Source organism: Polypterus senegalus, chromosome 12 (assembly GCF_016835505.1).
Source record: "Polypterus senegalus isolate Bchr_013 chromosome 12, ASM1683550v1, whole genome shotgun sequence".
In the NCBI taxonomy this organism is placed as follows: domain Eukaryota; kingdom Metazoa; phylum Chordata; class Cladistia; order Polypteriformes; family Polypteridae; genus Polypterus; species Polypterus senegalus.
In genome coordinates, this window is record NC_053165.1 from 45,711,130 (window position 1) to 45,727,773 (window position 16,644).

Here is a 16,644-nt window from a genome sequence, read left to right on the forward strand (position 1 = left end):
CAAATACATTATCAAAAACTTTCTAAACTAGAAACCAACCTCTAAAATCTCAGACCTCAATAGTCTGACAAGATATTGTGAAGCAGCAACAAGCAAATCATTAATATTCTGCAATTACAAACTTTAATTTGTTAAATCTGGAAACAGAAAACAAACCATTGAAATTCTACTAATTAAGAATAATCACAATGTTTTCTATAAAAATTGGTGCACACTAATCCAAGGTTTTGAGGCAGGTACTGCAAATGCACGGAGCTTGAATGTAAGACTTAGGTCTTACTGACCAGAAGTTAGTTGGTCATGCCAAAGTGATCGCAAAGGATAGAAAGGGTATAAGAGGTCAGTAAGATGTGAGGAGGCTAAATCATTAGCAAACTGGAACTCAGTGAACAGAAAGTAAAATTGGTGCGATTATGTTTTTTGAAAAGCATCTGCAGAAAACAAAGGCTTGACTTTAGTGAATATCCTGAGCTGATAGAAACATGCTTTAACAATGGAATTAATGTGTTTGTTGAAATTACAGTAAAAAAGTATGTTCAGTTATCAGCAGTAATCAGTTACTAATTAAAGTGGCTAGAAGAAAAACTCTGCAGCCACTGTGGCCTTCCAGGATTCAAGTTTGTCATCCCTGCTTTATTTCCATTTGGCCGGTTACATTTGCCTGCCACTTCTGTTTCACCTGTGCTGCGACCACCACCTGATCAAGGCACCATGCATTCCCTACATTGATGGATTGAAGGCCAGATGTCCACAGGACCATCATCATCTAATTCTTTTTGATCATTTATGTTAGATAGAATGCCCAGTGGGGGCTGGGTGGTCTTGTAGGCCTCGGAACCCCTGCAGATTTTATTTTTTTTTTACTCTTGCCCTCTGGAGTTTTTGTTTTTCCTGTCCTCCTGGCCATCAGACCATACTTTATTCTTTGTTACTTAGTATTGCCTAATGTTATTTTTTATTTTTCATCTTGTAAATCAATTTGAGCTACATCATTTGTATGAAAATGAGCTATATAAATAAATGTTGTTGTTGTTGTTGTTATGGGGATATTTGATGTTATATGAGGGGGATCTAGAAATTTCTAGAATTGTTAAAAAAATCTTATTATAAAATTTACAGAAATTCTTTTTTAGTCACCTTCAAAATACTTTCCATAAGATGAAATAAACATGTCACAGTGCTTCTCCCATTCCTAAACACTTCCTGTTAACTTCTTTCACCACCCAGTCTATAACCTCCTAGTGTATTTCTTCCACACAAGCAAATATCCTTCATTTCAACTTAATTGCAGAAATAATAAGACGTCACAGGGTGTGACATCAGGTAAATATGGGTGCTGCCAAGCAACAACCTCACTGATTTTGGTCAGAAACTCTTTGACTGACAATGCATTATGTGCAGGTGCATTGTCATGATGTGAAATACAGCTTTGCATGCACCACTGCATGTTTTTGTTCCTATAGTCGCCTCAGTAGTTCTGTGTTATGACACCAATTAATATTCTGTTTATGAGGAACAAACTTATTATGAACAAGCCTGTCAACGTCAAAAAACCTGAGCATTATTGTCTCTTAAAAATTTGCTATGGTGCCTTTGAGGAAGGAGAAAAAACAATTCACACAAGACACCTGCTCAATTGGAGAAATACACAATCAATTCAGCACAATGCACCTCAGCAGACCGGTTAACCAGACTTGTAGGCACACAATAACCTAGCGGCACATTCGAGAACTATACCTTACTCCTGTGCTGTTGACTGATTACAGAAACGTTTGGGTATACCCTTTCTACTTAATAAATAACTTATAATATATATATACTGCATACCATCAAAAACGGCCAAGTGTGAAAGGGGATCTTCTTTTGCATCACCAATTGTAGAATATTCCCTTTCTCTTTATATTGAACCTTGCTGCATGAACTCTCAATGTCTTCATTTAGGTGGCAGCTCCACTGGCAACCATCTGGAATCAAACATATTAACTGTTAATGATGTCAAGAAGTCATCAATAATGTGCAGACAATCTTTAGGTCCATCAACTTATACACAAACACACTCTGAGGAAAAAATAAACTGAAGAGATACAACTGGGAACATTTTATTTAGGAAAAAAAAATAAGAAAACCAAAAATCAACAGATTTAAGTAACATTAAAGACAAAGAGTCTGGATAGAAAAGACATTCACTGGTATAAAGATCAGCTGAGCTTGTAAACTGCACATTTTTTCGACTGTCAAAATTCCTGCATTAAATTGAACTGTACCTGGTCGAAAAAAAGACAGTTTATTATATGCTGCTCATTTAAGGTCAAAATGTATCACATTTTAGCATTATATCTCATGGTTTCAGGGAGATATCAAATTTTCTCACAGAATGGGTGTCTAAGGAGACAAATGCTGAACAGCAGCAAACAGTATCAAAAATATCAATGAAGAAATTTCACCTTATTTGTGTTTAATGATGGCACAAAAAAAAAAATGTACTTCAGTATTAATTCAGTAACAAAGTTCCAAAAAATATAACAGTACCAGATTTTTTTTTTTTTAATATATATATATATATATATATATATATATATATATATATATATATATATATATATATATATATATATATATATATATATATATATATATATATATATATATATATACACACACACATATATATACATATATATATATATATGAGTATTAATAGTACTTAGAAAGTTGGTACTGAGCTCATGTGTGACAGCAAAAAGACAAACTTCTTCGGAAGGCTCAATAATACATCAGGAAAAAAAAGTGAAACTACACAAAAAAAAAAAATGGCTCACAAGGTAATGTTACAGTACAGAGTCAAACATTTTGAAAAGAAAAACAGAGGAAGTCATGTCTGAAAATGCTTTGTGTTCACACAGGACAGAGGAAAAGCAATAAAAAGTAAAACACACACACACATACAGGTTCACGTTATTGCCACTTTTCCCTGTTATGGAGTTAGCTCACAAAAAGATTTGTGTGAGCTTTGTAAATGATCTACCAATCAAATGAGGTGCAATTGTTTAACTTGTATTGTTATGCATTACAAAGAGATAAAAATCGCTTTACACAATATCCTGCACAGTCGCGATAAATGAATGGAGACTTTGTATTCATTCTCTTCATGTAATGAGCACTTCAATAAGGATATGGGTCATCTCCCTATTTTTATGACATGTAAAGTGTTAAAGAGATGCAAGATTGCCAAAACATGCAATTAATTGGACAAATAAAACAGGCTACTTCATTATTATACAGAAGTAGGCAAACATTAACTTTGTGTCATTCATTTGGCTTTTGATGAGAAACTACCATTCATTAGTATAACCCATAAGTGAAAACACGTCATATATTTGAATGGTACGTTGAAGAAATTAATGTTATCTCACAGTTCCAAATTTAAATTTGAGTAAAGTTATTAAGTACAGTTAACAACAGCTCAAGTACTTTTCAAATTCTAGATCTGTACACAGGAATGAGCAGAAACAAAACTCACAAAGAAGCATTCAAAACATTAAAAGCTGTTTAACAGGAGTTAAGTAAAAATTATAAAATTGACAAGTTTGATATAACACAAAAACAGTTTTAAAAGTTTGTTTAAAAGGAAATATCCTGAATTATCATGGAACTTACCATTTTGAACAGTACATATATACAGTCGGACCTCACTTACCATTTTGAACAGTACATATATACAGTCGGACCTCTCTAAATCGAACTCAAAGGAACCCGAAAGAAAATTCAACTTACGGAGTTTACGAGTAGTAGGCGCGGGTTAATCAAGGACATTATTTTTCCGGCTTAATTATTATACAGTATAACCGTTTATTATATTGTCGTTTTATAGGTATACATGTAGGCTACATACCGGTACATCAGCGCTTCCCGATTGGGGGTGCCAGAATCCATTATTTGTACAAAATCTTTATTTATCCATTCCTAAATAATTAAATGGGCAGGCTATTTTGTATCAGTGCAATACGCTGCTTGTTAAAACGGATGACTTCCGCTCTTATGCACACTTAGTGCTGCGTGGGTATTATGAACTATCATATGAACTCATTTTTTCATACTTCATCTCAAACCAAGGGGGTGCGAAATCGGCCTCGTCCGTCACAGGGGATGCGAGGGTAAAATGAATCGGGAAGCGTTGTGGTACATGCATCTACAGTATGTACTATTGAACAGTGCAATGCAATGCAACTCGCTCGACAATCTCCTCAATCTCGTCAATGGACAGAAACACATTTTCCTCAACATCCGGTGCATTGAAGACGTCAAGACTGTAGTCTAATTTCTGGCAGTTTCTGTATCCAATGACTGCAATCTTCTTCTGGCACTTGCATACTTTCGCCACATAGCCTATTAAGCACAATTCCGTGTCTTTTCTTGAATTTGTCCACCTAACCATTGCTGACTTTAAATTCTGAATGGCCCAACTCTTTGGCAAATTCTTCTGCTTTTGCTTGCAAAAGCTTCCCGTCAATAGGAACGTTCCTCTCCCTCGCTTGCACAAACCACTTCAAAATGCATTGTTCAATGACCTGATACTCACATTCCCTCATCCTCTTCTGATGGCCACATGACTTCTCACTGTACAGTTTCAAAATCTTTTCTTTTTTCTTTCAGAAAAGTGGAGAGCGTACTTGTGGGAATGCCGAATTGCTTTGCAATTTGCACTTTCTTCTTGTCGCCCTTTTCGACGGCTCTGATGACAGTAACTTTTTTCCGCAATTGACGTTTTAAGCTTACGCTTACCAGTTGCCATTTTTGGGGCACGTACTGTACGGGAGACTATGGAGAAGCACACAGACACGAACACTATTCAAGGCTCATCCCGACAAGAGACTGACAAAGGTGAAGGTAAAATGGGTAAAAAATGTCTTTGAGACAATTTGGAAATTCCAGATGCCACCCGGTTGGTTATGACTCATGGAGCACCGAAGGGACGCAGATTATTCCAGCCACTCCCTTTAGTTTCCGGACATTATTGGTCTCAAAATAGACTCCCTATCCTCAGAGAGTTGCTTAATCCCTTGTGGAATGCATTAAAATAAGACTTGCGTCCCTTTTGTTGGTTTTCTGGACCATTTGTTCAGAAATGTAGCCTCAGAATAATAACCCAAAAGACCATAGAAAATTTGACTAACAGAGGTTGGGAGCCAAAAGTTTTTGAGCTGAGGAGATCTAAATACATTGGTCTTATGGGAATTCGGCCGGGGACTAACGTGCAATTCGACATTGGGAGGTTTTTGACTATGGGAAGGTCGACTTAGCGAGGTCCGATTCTACTGATGTTTGTATTTTTAAATGTAGTCTGTATTTTAAGCAGTATTTTTCAGTAACTGGAAAAAACAAAAAAAAAAAAACTTTGAATGTACACATAAGATAAATTATGATGATACCATTCTTCATAAATTCTAGTACTGAAATCTCAAAAATTATAAACCTACCACTTGCTGTTAACACTGGAGGGATCCACAGCTCGGCCGCGCATTAAAGTTCAAGCACTGCATTGTATTTATGAATGCCAAAACTTGCTTTCTTAAATGACAGTTGCATAACTACTTGTTAGATATACCAGTGTTTTAAAGCTGTTACTGTTATTATTTACTGTATATATTTTATATTGTATTACAGAAAAAGGCACAACATTGTTCACTTTGATAATAGAGAAACATTTAAAAAGACCTCCGAATGAGAGATCTGTTTTTACCATAATATTGAAAGGTATCAAGTAGTATAAAATTTCACTGGTACAGGGATCAAATACGAAATTTCTGGTATTGTGACATCACTACTCACGGTATATAATTCAAGTGTAATGTCAAGTCATTCAATTCATATACTCACAACATACAAAACACCACGTATTTTGTTGCTAAAATACTGCCAAATAAAAATCAGGAAAACCATTAAAATCGGAATGTCCTTTTTAATTAAGGATCCACCTCCCCCTCATTCATTGGTCAAGAGACCCATTTTCAATTCAAAAGCTCAATTCTGCACAAAAGTGTTTAATGTTCTTACAGTGTTCTGCGTTTCCATTATTTTTAACAATATTTTAATACAAGATTTTCATGGACATTGTTGATACTGTTTGCTGTTGTCCAGAATTGGACTATATTGATACCCATTCTGTCAGAAAGTCTGTTACCTCTGTTCTCCAAGAAAACAAAATATTACAATTTTTTTTCTTAGTCATCACTACAAAAAAAAAATCACATGGAGTAATATATAAAAAGTATAATTTTAATGGCGCAGTATTTAATATTGTTCATAATAAATATATTCACTTTTTAATCAGATTTTTTATAAAAGTAATGCGGTGTTTAAAATCCAATTAATCTGAATTAACTAGTAAATAAACAAGGAAGCTGTTCAATAAACTCCTTCTCAGTAGCCACATTACAAACTACCAACATTGCATCCAACAAGACTTCTGAACATTTATTACCAGTATAAAAATCAACCTGTTTGCTGATAGAATAAAAGACATCTGTAAAATGGGTGGTATGTAAAATGTTGTCATTTAACCTTACCTGCAAACTTGACCAGACAGGATTGGTCTGTAAATGATGTATTTACATCCTCCACTTTGACACACCTTTCCCCTGGTCGTAATTTCACAATAATCTCACTTGCATTTTGTTTCCAGCCAATAAAAGGGTCTACAAAAGAACACAGTCAAGAATCACAAAGAGAAACATTGATAGTTACACTGTAAAACTCTGAAATCTACAGAATGATAAAAAAAGAAAAAGTCAAACCATGTAAGACTAATGAAGGATATGGTAAATGTTAGCTTCAACATTGCTTGGCATACATAATAAAAAATGCATGTTTTAAAAATAAATGCCACTTGTAGTGGCTGAAGCAATACAAAAACTGTATGCATCATTGCTTCCTGGAGCTTGACTGGTATATCTACCTACTTAAAATTGTTTCAATGTGCCTTTTTAAATTCAGAATCAATAAACATTTATCTACTTCATTTACTTGTTAATTAAGTATTTACTTTTTTACCTATATACTATCTTGCTGCTTCACTTAATAGGCCATACTTCAGATACTTTTAATCCTACTACAAATTTGACGTTTTTGTTCTGTAGGGAACCAGTACTTTTAAAATGCCAATACTTTAACTTGAGTACTTTAAAAACATTTTGCAACATGTGAACAATAATTTGGATATTTAATTAGAAACATGCTAGATAACTGGAAAAAAAGTCAGAAACAAACAGCATGGAATTAAAAATGTCTTCCACAAACTATGTCTCCATGTGTATCTTAGTCTAAGTTCTGCATCCCCATTGTCAATGCATGTATACCTTGGGATGGATGGATACATGTTCAATATTTTTATAATTTTTCAAAACTTAAAATACTTATCTAAGATCAATTGTTATTCTTAATATAAACATTCTTCATGCAAATTCACACAAAATAAAAAAATCACTATACTTTATTTCACTTTACTACAGCATATATTGCACATACTGAAATGTGATCCTAACACTCATTATTCACCTTAAAAACTCCAATATAAGGCGATTATCAAACATTTGCCAAGAACATAAGAAATCTGACAAAAGAGAGGAGACCATTCAAACCATCATGCCTGTTTATTTAGCCAATAGCTAAGCTGTCCCAATATCTCATCCAGATTTTTCTTAAAGGTTGTCAAGGTTTCTCCTTCAACTATATGTTTTGGTAGTTTGCTCCACTGGCCCACTGTTACTGTTTGCGTAAAGAAGTGCTTCCTGGGTTCAGTTTTAAAATGCACGATTGACCTTTAAAAAATGTTTCTGAATTGTTGCTTAGCATGGAGGCGATCAGCCTGTGGCACTGCCAAGATGTTATGGAAGTCCAGGATGTTCTGAGAGCAGCCTTCAGCTCGCCTGCATTGTTGGGTCTGGTGTTTCTCATCTTCCTCTAGACAATACTGGGGTTTAGGTCAGGCAAGTTTATTGGCCAATCAAGCACAGTGATACCATCGTCATTAAACCAAGTATTGGTACTTTTGACAGTGTGGGCAGGTGCCAAGTCCTGCTGGAAAAATGAAATCAGCATCTCCAATAAAGCTTGTCAGCAGAGGGAAGCATGAAGTGCTCTAATATTTCCCGACAGACAACTGTGCTGACTTTGAATTGATAAAACACAGTGGACCAACACCAGCAGATGATATGGCTCCCCAAATCAGCACTGACTGTGGAAACTTCACACTGGACCTCAAGCAACTTGCATTCTGTGCCACTCCACTTTTCCTCCAGACTCTGGGACCTTGATTTGAATGAAATGCAAAATTTACTTTCATCCGAAAAGAGAACTTTAAACCACTGACCAACAGTTCAGTCAGTTTTCTCCTTAACATCAGAAGCGTCTTACCTGAACTGTCTCTAGTTCAGGAATGACCTGACAGAAGGAATGCAACAGTTATAGCCCATTTCCCAGATATGTCTGTGTGTGGTGGCTCTTGAAGCACCGACTCCAGCCGCAGTTCAGTCGTCCCCCAAATTCTCGAAGGGGCTGTGCTTCACAATCATCTCAAGGCTGTGGTTATCCCTGTTGCTTGTGCATCTTTTTCACCATTTCTTCCTTCCAGTCAACTTTCCATCAATATACTCGGATATATGTGAACAGTGAGCATCTTTAGCAATGACCTTTTGTGGCTTAGCCTACTTGTGGAGGGTGCCAATGACTGTCTTCTGGACAACTGTCAAGTCAGAAGTCTTCCTCATGATTGTGTGGCCTACTAAACCAGACTAAGACACCAAAATTTAACAGTAGAATTACCAAAGCCTACAAAAAAACATTTTTTGATCACGCCCCACCTTAAATCCATTCAAACAGCCTGCTATTCCACCTCTCATCCCCCAAACCGCTACAGGAAGGGCAAAAAGCTCTCTCAGCTCAAGCCTTGTTCATCTGGGAGTGCAGTACCTGGAACTGTATAGGGTAAATAATACATCATTATTTGAAACGCATACATTTCATCTGTGTTCGGAGTCTAAAAAGAACAATGTAAGTGTAGGATGACAGGAAATGCAAGAAATGTTGAACACATACCTAAAGGACAAGCTTTTTTTATGTTTTAGTACTAACGACAAAATTTTTACATGAAGTGTATAATGTATGAAGACTGAAGTCCAAATATCAAGCGCTCTCACAAAGGGTACAAATATAACTGAACAAGTGCACTTTTATTCAAGGCTATAACCGAAAAAAAATCTGGTTAGTGCACTTCGTTGTCACGACTGCTTTGGTAGTACAGCAGTAAGAACTGCGGACTCATAATCAAGAGGTTGCGGGTTTGTGCCTTGCCATGTCAGAAAAACATTCTGAGCAGTGAGCTGCTGTTATTGTTACTATCATACAATAAAACCATACATTTAATTCGAGTGTAAAACAGCTGGGGTAAAGGTATGGTACTTGTAAAGGTTATTTTTTTTTTTTTTTTTGGAAACGTGACAGAGAATAAAACTGAATAAAAACAAAAAAACAAAGCTAACCTTTACAAATATCATAAATTACATTCGATTCCAGTCTGTAACAGTCGGTGTATGTTTTTATTCTAAAATAGTAAGAATATGAGCAGCTCACTTCTCAAAATGGACTCGTCCATGAAGCTTTGATTACCAGTCAACAGTTGATACCGTTGCGCCACCGAAGCTATTGTAGCAAAAGCGCGTCAATGTCGTACCCTAACGCAGGTTCTTTTTCTGCAGTTATATTTGTACATTTTGTGAAAGTGTTTCTTTGATATTTTGAATTCAGGCTTCATACATTATACACTTCATGTCTACATTTTGTCAATTATTACTAAAACATGAAAAACGCTTCTGTTTTAACGATGTGTTTACATAGATCGTTGTAGACATGGAACACACATGAAATGCAAGTGCTCGAAATAACGATATAGTATTTATAAAAAGGTGTCATTTTGCTGGACTTCTAACTCTATACAACTCTAAGCAACTGACACGCAGGTAAACAGACTTGAGCTGAGAAAACTGTGAGGGGTGGGGGAGATGCGATAGCAGACGGCTTGCTGCTTATTCACACATTCACAGGACAAAAAGGTGCTGACGGAGAGGTGTGAAGCGTTAAGGTGGGACGGATCTACGAGTTTTTTCGTAGGCACTGGCAATTCTAGTGTTAATGTGACTGGTTTAATGTGTTAAAAAAAATTCTGTCACATCCAGGGCCGGCTAACAAGGCAAACGCCTCAGGCAGTGCTTTGGTCAGGGCAGCATTTTCATGTTTTTTTTTTTTTTATTATGAAACTATAATACTGTAATGATCAGGCTAGAGATGCAAAGGGCCAAGTACCTGAACAGCTGCTGACCCCCTGTGTTTTAGAAGGTATAGTGCATTATACAAATGAAAAATCTGAATAAGAGAGTAGGAAGTTCTGGGATAAAGAGCCATTGACAGGTTTCAGTATGGAAGATGTTGGAACAGAAGAGCTTTTGCTCGACATTGGTGACAAAGTGCAGGAGTCATACGGGGCAGCTGCGGCGTGGCTGTGGACAAGAAAGAGTAACGTTGTGTATACTAACTGCACAGAGTGAATGAGTGAGTAGAGTGCAACAAGAGTGAAACTGCAGTGGGCTGTAACACTAAAGTGGAAGACATTATAGAGGAGTTAGACGAGTCTGAGTGTGAATAAATTTTAAGGCGATCTCAGAGCTGCTTTTATGTCTGCTTCTCCAGGTAGTCGCATCATCCTCAGACAGGTTTCGACCACCTGTCTCTCTCAGGTCAGGGGCACTACACTGTTATTTTCACAGCGCACCAGCTGAAAAGTACTTGTGTAGAGTATAAATTATCAATCGGTAATGGTGATGAACAATTGAGGATAGTATTTGCAGAGTTAACACAGAAGTTTTAATGTATGCCCATTTAAGAGATGCTTATTCTTTCAGTTAAATCAGTCTTCAGCAATGCATTTCCAAGTCGGTCATTTCGATCATTTAATTTTTATTTTGACATGTCTGTGTTTCATATGCTGTGCTGATTTGATAATTAACACTTTGCCCTTGTTTTCGTGTTGCCTTCTTATCAACTTGCCTTTCAGTAGTGTTGTACTTTGCTATTCATTGTGGATGCAATGAGAAGTCACGCAAAATTAAACCTTTTATTGGCTAACTGAAGAGATCACAATATGAAAGCTTTCAACAACCTGCCTGAAGAAAGGGCCTTTTTAATTAGCCAATAAAACGTGTCATTTTGCTTGACTTTTCACTTTATGTTGATTGTATATTAATTTGTGATTCAGTGTGTATTTACTTCATGATTTATGTATTAATTTTATAATTACATTTCTTAATGTTAGATGCAATTAATCAGAATATATTTATGTGATTACTTAATTTTTTAATCAATTCCCAGCCCTAATAAAAATATATACATTTGATACTTGAATTGATAAACAATTAATAATATTCACAAATATATTATGAAAATTTCTACTTTGGTATTTTTACTAATCAGCAGCACAAAAAATTAACCTTGACCATTCCATTGAATACTTAACACGACCCAAGTTATAAAATCAATCTGGAAGAAAAATAACCGATGCTGCCAAAAAAAAAAAAAAGAGCCTTTCCTTTCACTTTAAACCATCTTCTAGCTGTTACAAATATGGTGGCAAAGTTAAGATGCATGACAGAACACAGAATTCTTGCAGGGATCACATAAAATTAAATATTTTAATAATAGGAGGAAACATTGTATTTGTGAAGAAAATGACAAAATTACACAATGTTCTTATTTACATCATTGTTAATAGTTTACATGGCCAATGTCACTTCCACACTCAAGAAGAAACAAGACAAGGAACAAAACATTTGCTTGTGCCTAATCTGCATTAAGGCAACACTTAAAACATTAAATTAATAATAATTAAGATACTAATATAAAATAAGACTTCTGTCAGAAATATATCCAATATTCTCAATTAAATATACTGTAATCTGAGACACATTTTAGAAAGAGATTATCCAGAAAACAAACCAGAGATGCTCTTTTCAGAAGAGACATTTTTCACAATAAACTGTTGGCATTCTAAGTGAATTGAATATTTAAATTACAGTACTCACAGAAAAAAAGGCAAAATGGCTCTTACTTAATTACAACTGAATACTTATACATATTTTACTTCTTGATCCATTTTACTCACAAGACACATTGTTTTAAGGTTTACAGTGGCATATAATTCAAACAAGTATAGAACATTTTTCCAGACTACCTACAAGATTGAAGTTAAAATACTAAATTGGCATATTTCTATTTTGCTTTCTGCTGGAATGCAGGTTTTTTTTTTCCCAGCGAGGATGACAATGTTTTCATTCTGCATTAAAGTTTGTAAGAGCTTGCAAAGGGATTAACAAAGATATTAAATAGTGCACAAACAATTGTTCAAGGACTGGTGTGCCCAAATGTTACACATTACCAAGCAACATACAAAGCACACGGGTGAAATGATTTTAAAACAAGCCAAACACTCTATTTTTGTCTGCCTTTGTTTTTTCCTTTAAAAAAATAGGGTGAAGCGCCAAATTACTAACTTTAACATAAACTCTTCCTGCAAGCTGACCTATTTGTGAGTTCAATGTGCATAAGAATTTGAGAGCAACACAATCATTGTTAATAACAATATGACAAACACTCTCTTGAATTATTATTTGCAAAAAATCTAGTTAATGTTTGTGTAGTATTACTTAAAACTACATGATGATTTGTTTTCAATCCTATTCTTGTAAAATTTCTATGGAATGTTGTGCGATTTCAGTAAAATCAATAAAATGATACAAAGGCAGAAATAAAAATACATTTTCTCTATAAGGTGACCTATTTTGATACATTTTAATCCAACACCATTTACAATTTAATATACTATTCACAAAACTATAAATTAGTATCTACTGATAAATGTTCTAAGTACTATAAGACTTTGTTCTACCAGTTAAAAAGCAAAATTAAAAATTAAAGAATTGTATAACAGAATTATTAAAACATCCAAGATTCTCTTCTCTTTCAGTTTACAAGGGTATATTATACATGTTTTAATGCAGTATTGCACCAAATTTATATATCTCACTATTTCTCCTATCACTGAAATTAACAGACAAGCCAATGAAAAAAATCTCAAACATGTATCTAGTCATTTTTAGGCCCCAACTTTGGGGGTGGGAGAGCAGCGGTGAAAAAATAGCAGGTTCAGTCTTGACGCCATCTACTTAATTTTTGTAAATTTTTAAAGATGGTAGACTGCAACTGGATTGCCTGTTGCACCTGTTTGCTTAAATTACTGTGATGACCCGGTTCTTATTCTAGCAATTTTTATGTTGATTGGCGGACAACATAACTGTTTCTACTAACCAAGTGGCGCGACACAATACTTGGAAGTAGTGTGAAAAACTTGCAATAGTCATGCAATACAGGTCATTTAAGGTGACACCTGCACTTAAAGAATGGTGAAATTTAAACAACTGCAGTACTTAGATGTCACACAACTTCAGTGTGAAACTCCTTCCAGATGGATCCTAGATGCAAATCTGATATTACCTTTAAAATGTATGCATGATCCAAAGTCCCCAAATCAAATACTAAAATTTTATTCCCATTTTAACAAGTTAACTTTTAATGGTAAGCGAACTGCAATGTTCTGACCTCCTACATATTATATTATAGCTTCTTGTGAATGACATTCAACTTAAGACTTCCACAAATTCATTTTTTGCTCTAAAAATACATTCTTTACATTATTTTCTTACATTTTTTTAAACATGTTTCACAAGTTGGAAGTTTTATTCAGGTAGGTTTCAGAGCCAATTGTTTGTTGAAGAACATACTGTTTAGATTAGAGACACAGAATTGTGTGCTATGTATTTAAAACATTGAAAATTTGTATATTTTAATTTTCTCTTTCTATTTAATTTAAACCATAATAGAAGACTAATGATTTAGTTACAAAATATTTTATTTCTTTATCCTTTCAGTATGGTCATTAATTTCCTTTAACACAGTTACTGCATATAAATAAACAGACAAACAGAAACAGACAAAAAGAAAATTAAAGAAAACTTTCAATTAGTGCATTGTATACCTATAACATTTATTATTTTAATGACAACTTGTTTCTTGCATAGCCCAAAATCATACAAGGAATGCCTCAACTGGCTTTAATAGGCCCAGCTTTTTTTGGGAGCTCACCAGCCTTGGATCCCTAAGATGACCAAAAAAAAACCCCTCCCCCTAAACAAAACCCTTGTAGTGTAGACTGGGCATGAAATGGGTATCAAAAATTGTACAAATACAACACAGGAAATAGAACACCAGTAACCCTCTTTGCCACTGTCACCTCAGAAATACAATAGTAAAAACTACAAGGCAAAATGCAAGAATAGATGCAGAACTATCAAATAAGGGTACAGGTTTGTTTTCAAATACATCAAAAACTAGAAACTACCCTCCCTTTCAAAGATCCAAGAGGACACTGGCAAAAAGATCTCTTAATAAATATATCAGAAAAGGAGTGGAAAGTAGCAATGCAGAGAATTCATTCGAGCTCCATATGTGCAAAGCATACAATTATTCAACTCAAAATTATCTATTGTGCACATCTGTCTCGCCTAAAACTCTCCAAAATTTTTCCAGGGCAAGATTCAACCTGCGAATGCTGCAATCCTGTCCCAGCCTCACTGGGTCACATATTTTGGTCCTGCACCAAACAATCATCATTCTGGACCAAAATTTTTAATTACCTTTCAGACAGCCTTGGTCTCACAATCCCTCCTAACCCATTAAGAGCTGTGTTTGGGGTTCTTCCAGATGGGTTTAAAGTGGAGAAGGACAAACAAACTGTTTGAGTTCAATTTGAGTTCATACCTTTCTTTGGATCTCTGTTTGTTTCTTGCTTTGCCTCTTTGCTTTCCTGGTTTGCCTTATCCTTCTGCTTCTTTTTGTTGGAGTTGTCCTCCAGTTTGCAGGACACTGGTCTCCTGCGACCACCTGTGTCGGTACTGCTGGACATCTTGAGCCGCTTTGTGGTCACAGGCTGCCCGTTGGGTTCACTGATGGAGTTGGGCTCAAGGGTTCGCCGCTTTCTATTGGGCCCAGCTATTTTGGCGACTTGGAACACCAAAACTCTTCCAAGAGGAATAAACGGTCTGGTTCAGAAACAGATAAACAGCACAAAATATTTACAATAACATTTAAAGCAGTTCTATACAAGCTTAAAACCTTAAAAATTAACTCAACTACCCAAAAACTTAAAAAAAAAAAAAAAATCATACTTAAATGAATAGGTTCAAAACAAGTGTAAAGTAATCTCTCGCTATATCGCGCTTTGACATTCGCGGCTTCACTCCATCGCAGATTTTAAAAGTAAACATGTCTAAATATATATCACGGATTTTTCGCTGGATGGCGGATTTCTGCGGACAATAGGTCTTTTAATTTATGGTACATGTTTCCTCAGTTTGTTTGCCCAGTTGATTTCATACAAGACGCTATTGGCGGATGGCTGAGAAGCTACCCAATCAGAGCACTGTTACATATTAAATAAAACTCCTTAATGATATAAGATATGCCTCCTGCACGGTCCTTCGCACACTTCAAAGCTCTAACAGCCCATATTGATTTTTGATTGTTTGCTTTTCTCTGTGTCTCTCACGGTCTCTGACATTCTCTGCTCCTGACGGAGGGGGTGTGAGCAGAGGGGCTGTTTGCACAGTGGCTGTTTGCTTAGAAGATACGGACGTGCCTAAAAAATGCTGAAAGATTACCTTCACATTGATCCCTTCATTGCGGCCGCTTTATTGTCGGCGTTTCCCATACTTAAAGGCCCAACAGCCCTATTGATTTTTGCTTGTTTACTTTTCTCTCTCTCACTGACATTCTCTGCTCCTGACACGTGCACTCCTTTGAAGAGGAAGATATATTTGCATTCTTTTAATTGTGAGAAAGACCTGTCATCTCTGTCTTGTCATGGAGCACGGTTTAAACTTTTGACTAAAGGGTGTTATTTCATGTCTAGAGGGCTCCAATAATGTTAAAAAACGTATTTAGAAAGTCATAAACAGGTTTTCTATGCTCTAACTGCGAAAATATTAGATTTATAAATAACCTTACTTCATGGAAATTCATTTATCTGTCTGGAGCGGATTAACCTCGATAAACGAGGGTTTAATGTATAACTGTGCAGAGAATATTTATAAACAGTGTGGGAGAGTTTCTAAGGGCTTAAAATATATAAAAATAACCATACAAACATATGGTTTCTACTTCGCGGATTTTCACCTATCGCGGGGGGTTCTGGAATGCAACCCCAGTGATCGAGGAGGGATTACTGTATTTAATTTACACTCTAGCAAACAATATTTGAACATAACTTAGATTTTAGTATACAAAATACAATATTTAAAGCTGATAGCTCCTGTATATGTTATAAAAAAGAAAGACAATTGGTTAACCTGGTTATTCCAATTCAAGGTAGCAAAGGGGCTAAGCAGCAAAAGCTGTTCTGAAGGAATCAACTAGATCTTAGGGTTCACTTACCCAGACAAGAGTCAATTTAGAGCTGCAAATCAACATAGTACGCACAACTTTAAA

The 16,644-nt window shown here is 35.5% G+C and overlaps 1 protein-coding gene across 9 annotated transcripts in view; it reads right to left on the reverse strand.

Annotated features, from left to right (window-relative positions):
• The window catches only part of usp19 (ubiquitin specific peptidase 19), a 96,288-nt gene that overhangs the window by 65,790 nt on the left and 13,854 nt on the right, over nt 1–16,644 (reverse strand). For all 9 annotated transcript variants that reach the window (XM_039771052.1, XM_039771051.1, XM_039771048.1 and 6 more), the window contains exons 2-4: nt 14,920–15,200; nt 6,567–6,695; nt 1,828–1,964 (exon numbers count right to left, since the gene is read on the reverse strand). In XM_039771052.1, the coding sequence (XP_039626986.1) occupies nt 1,828–1,964; nt 6,567–6,695; nt 14,920–15,064 (411 nt within the window). In that variant the 5' untranslated portion in view covers nt 15,065–15,200. The remainder of the gene's footprint in view (nt 1–1,827; nt 1,965–6,566; nt 6,696–14,919; nt 15,201–16,644) is intronic.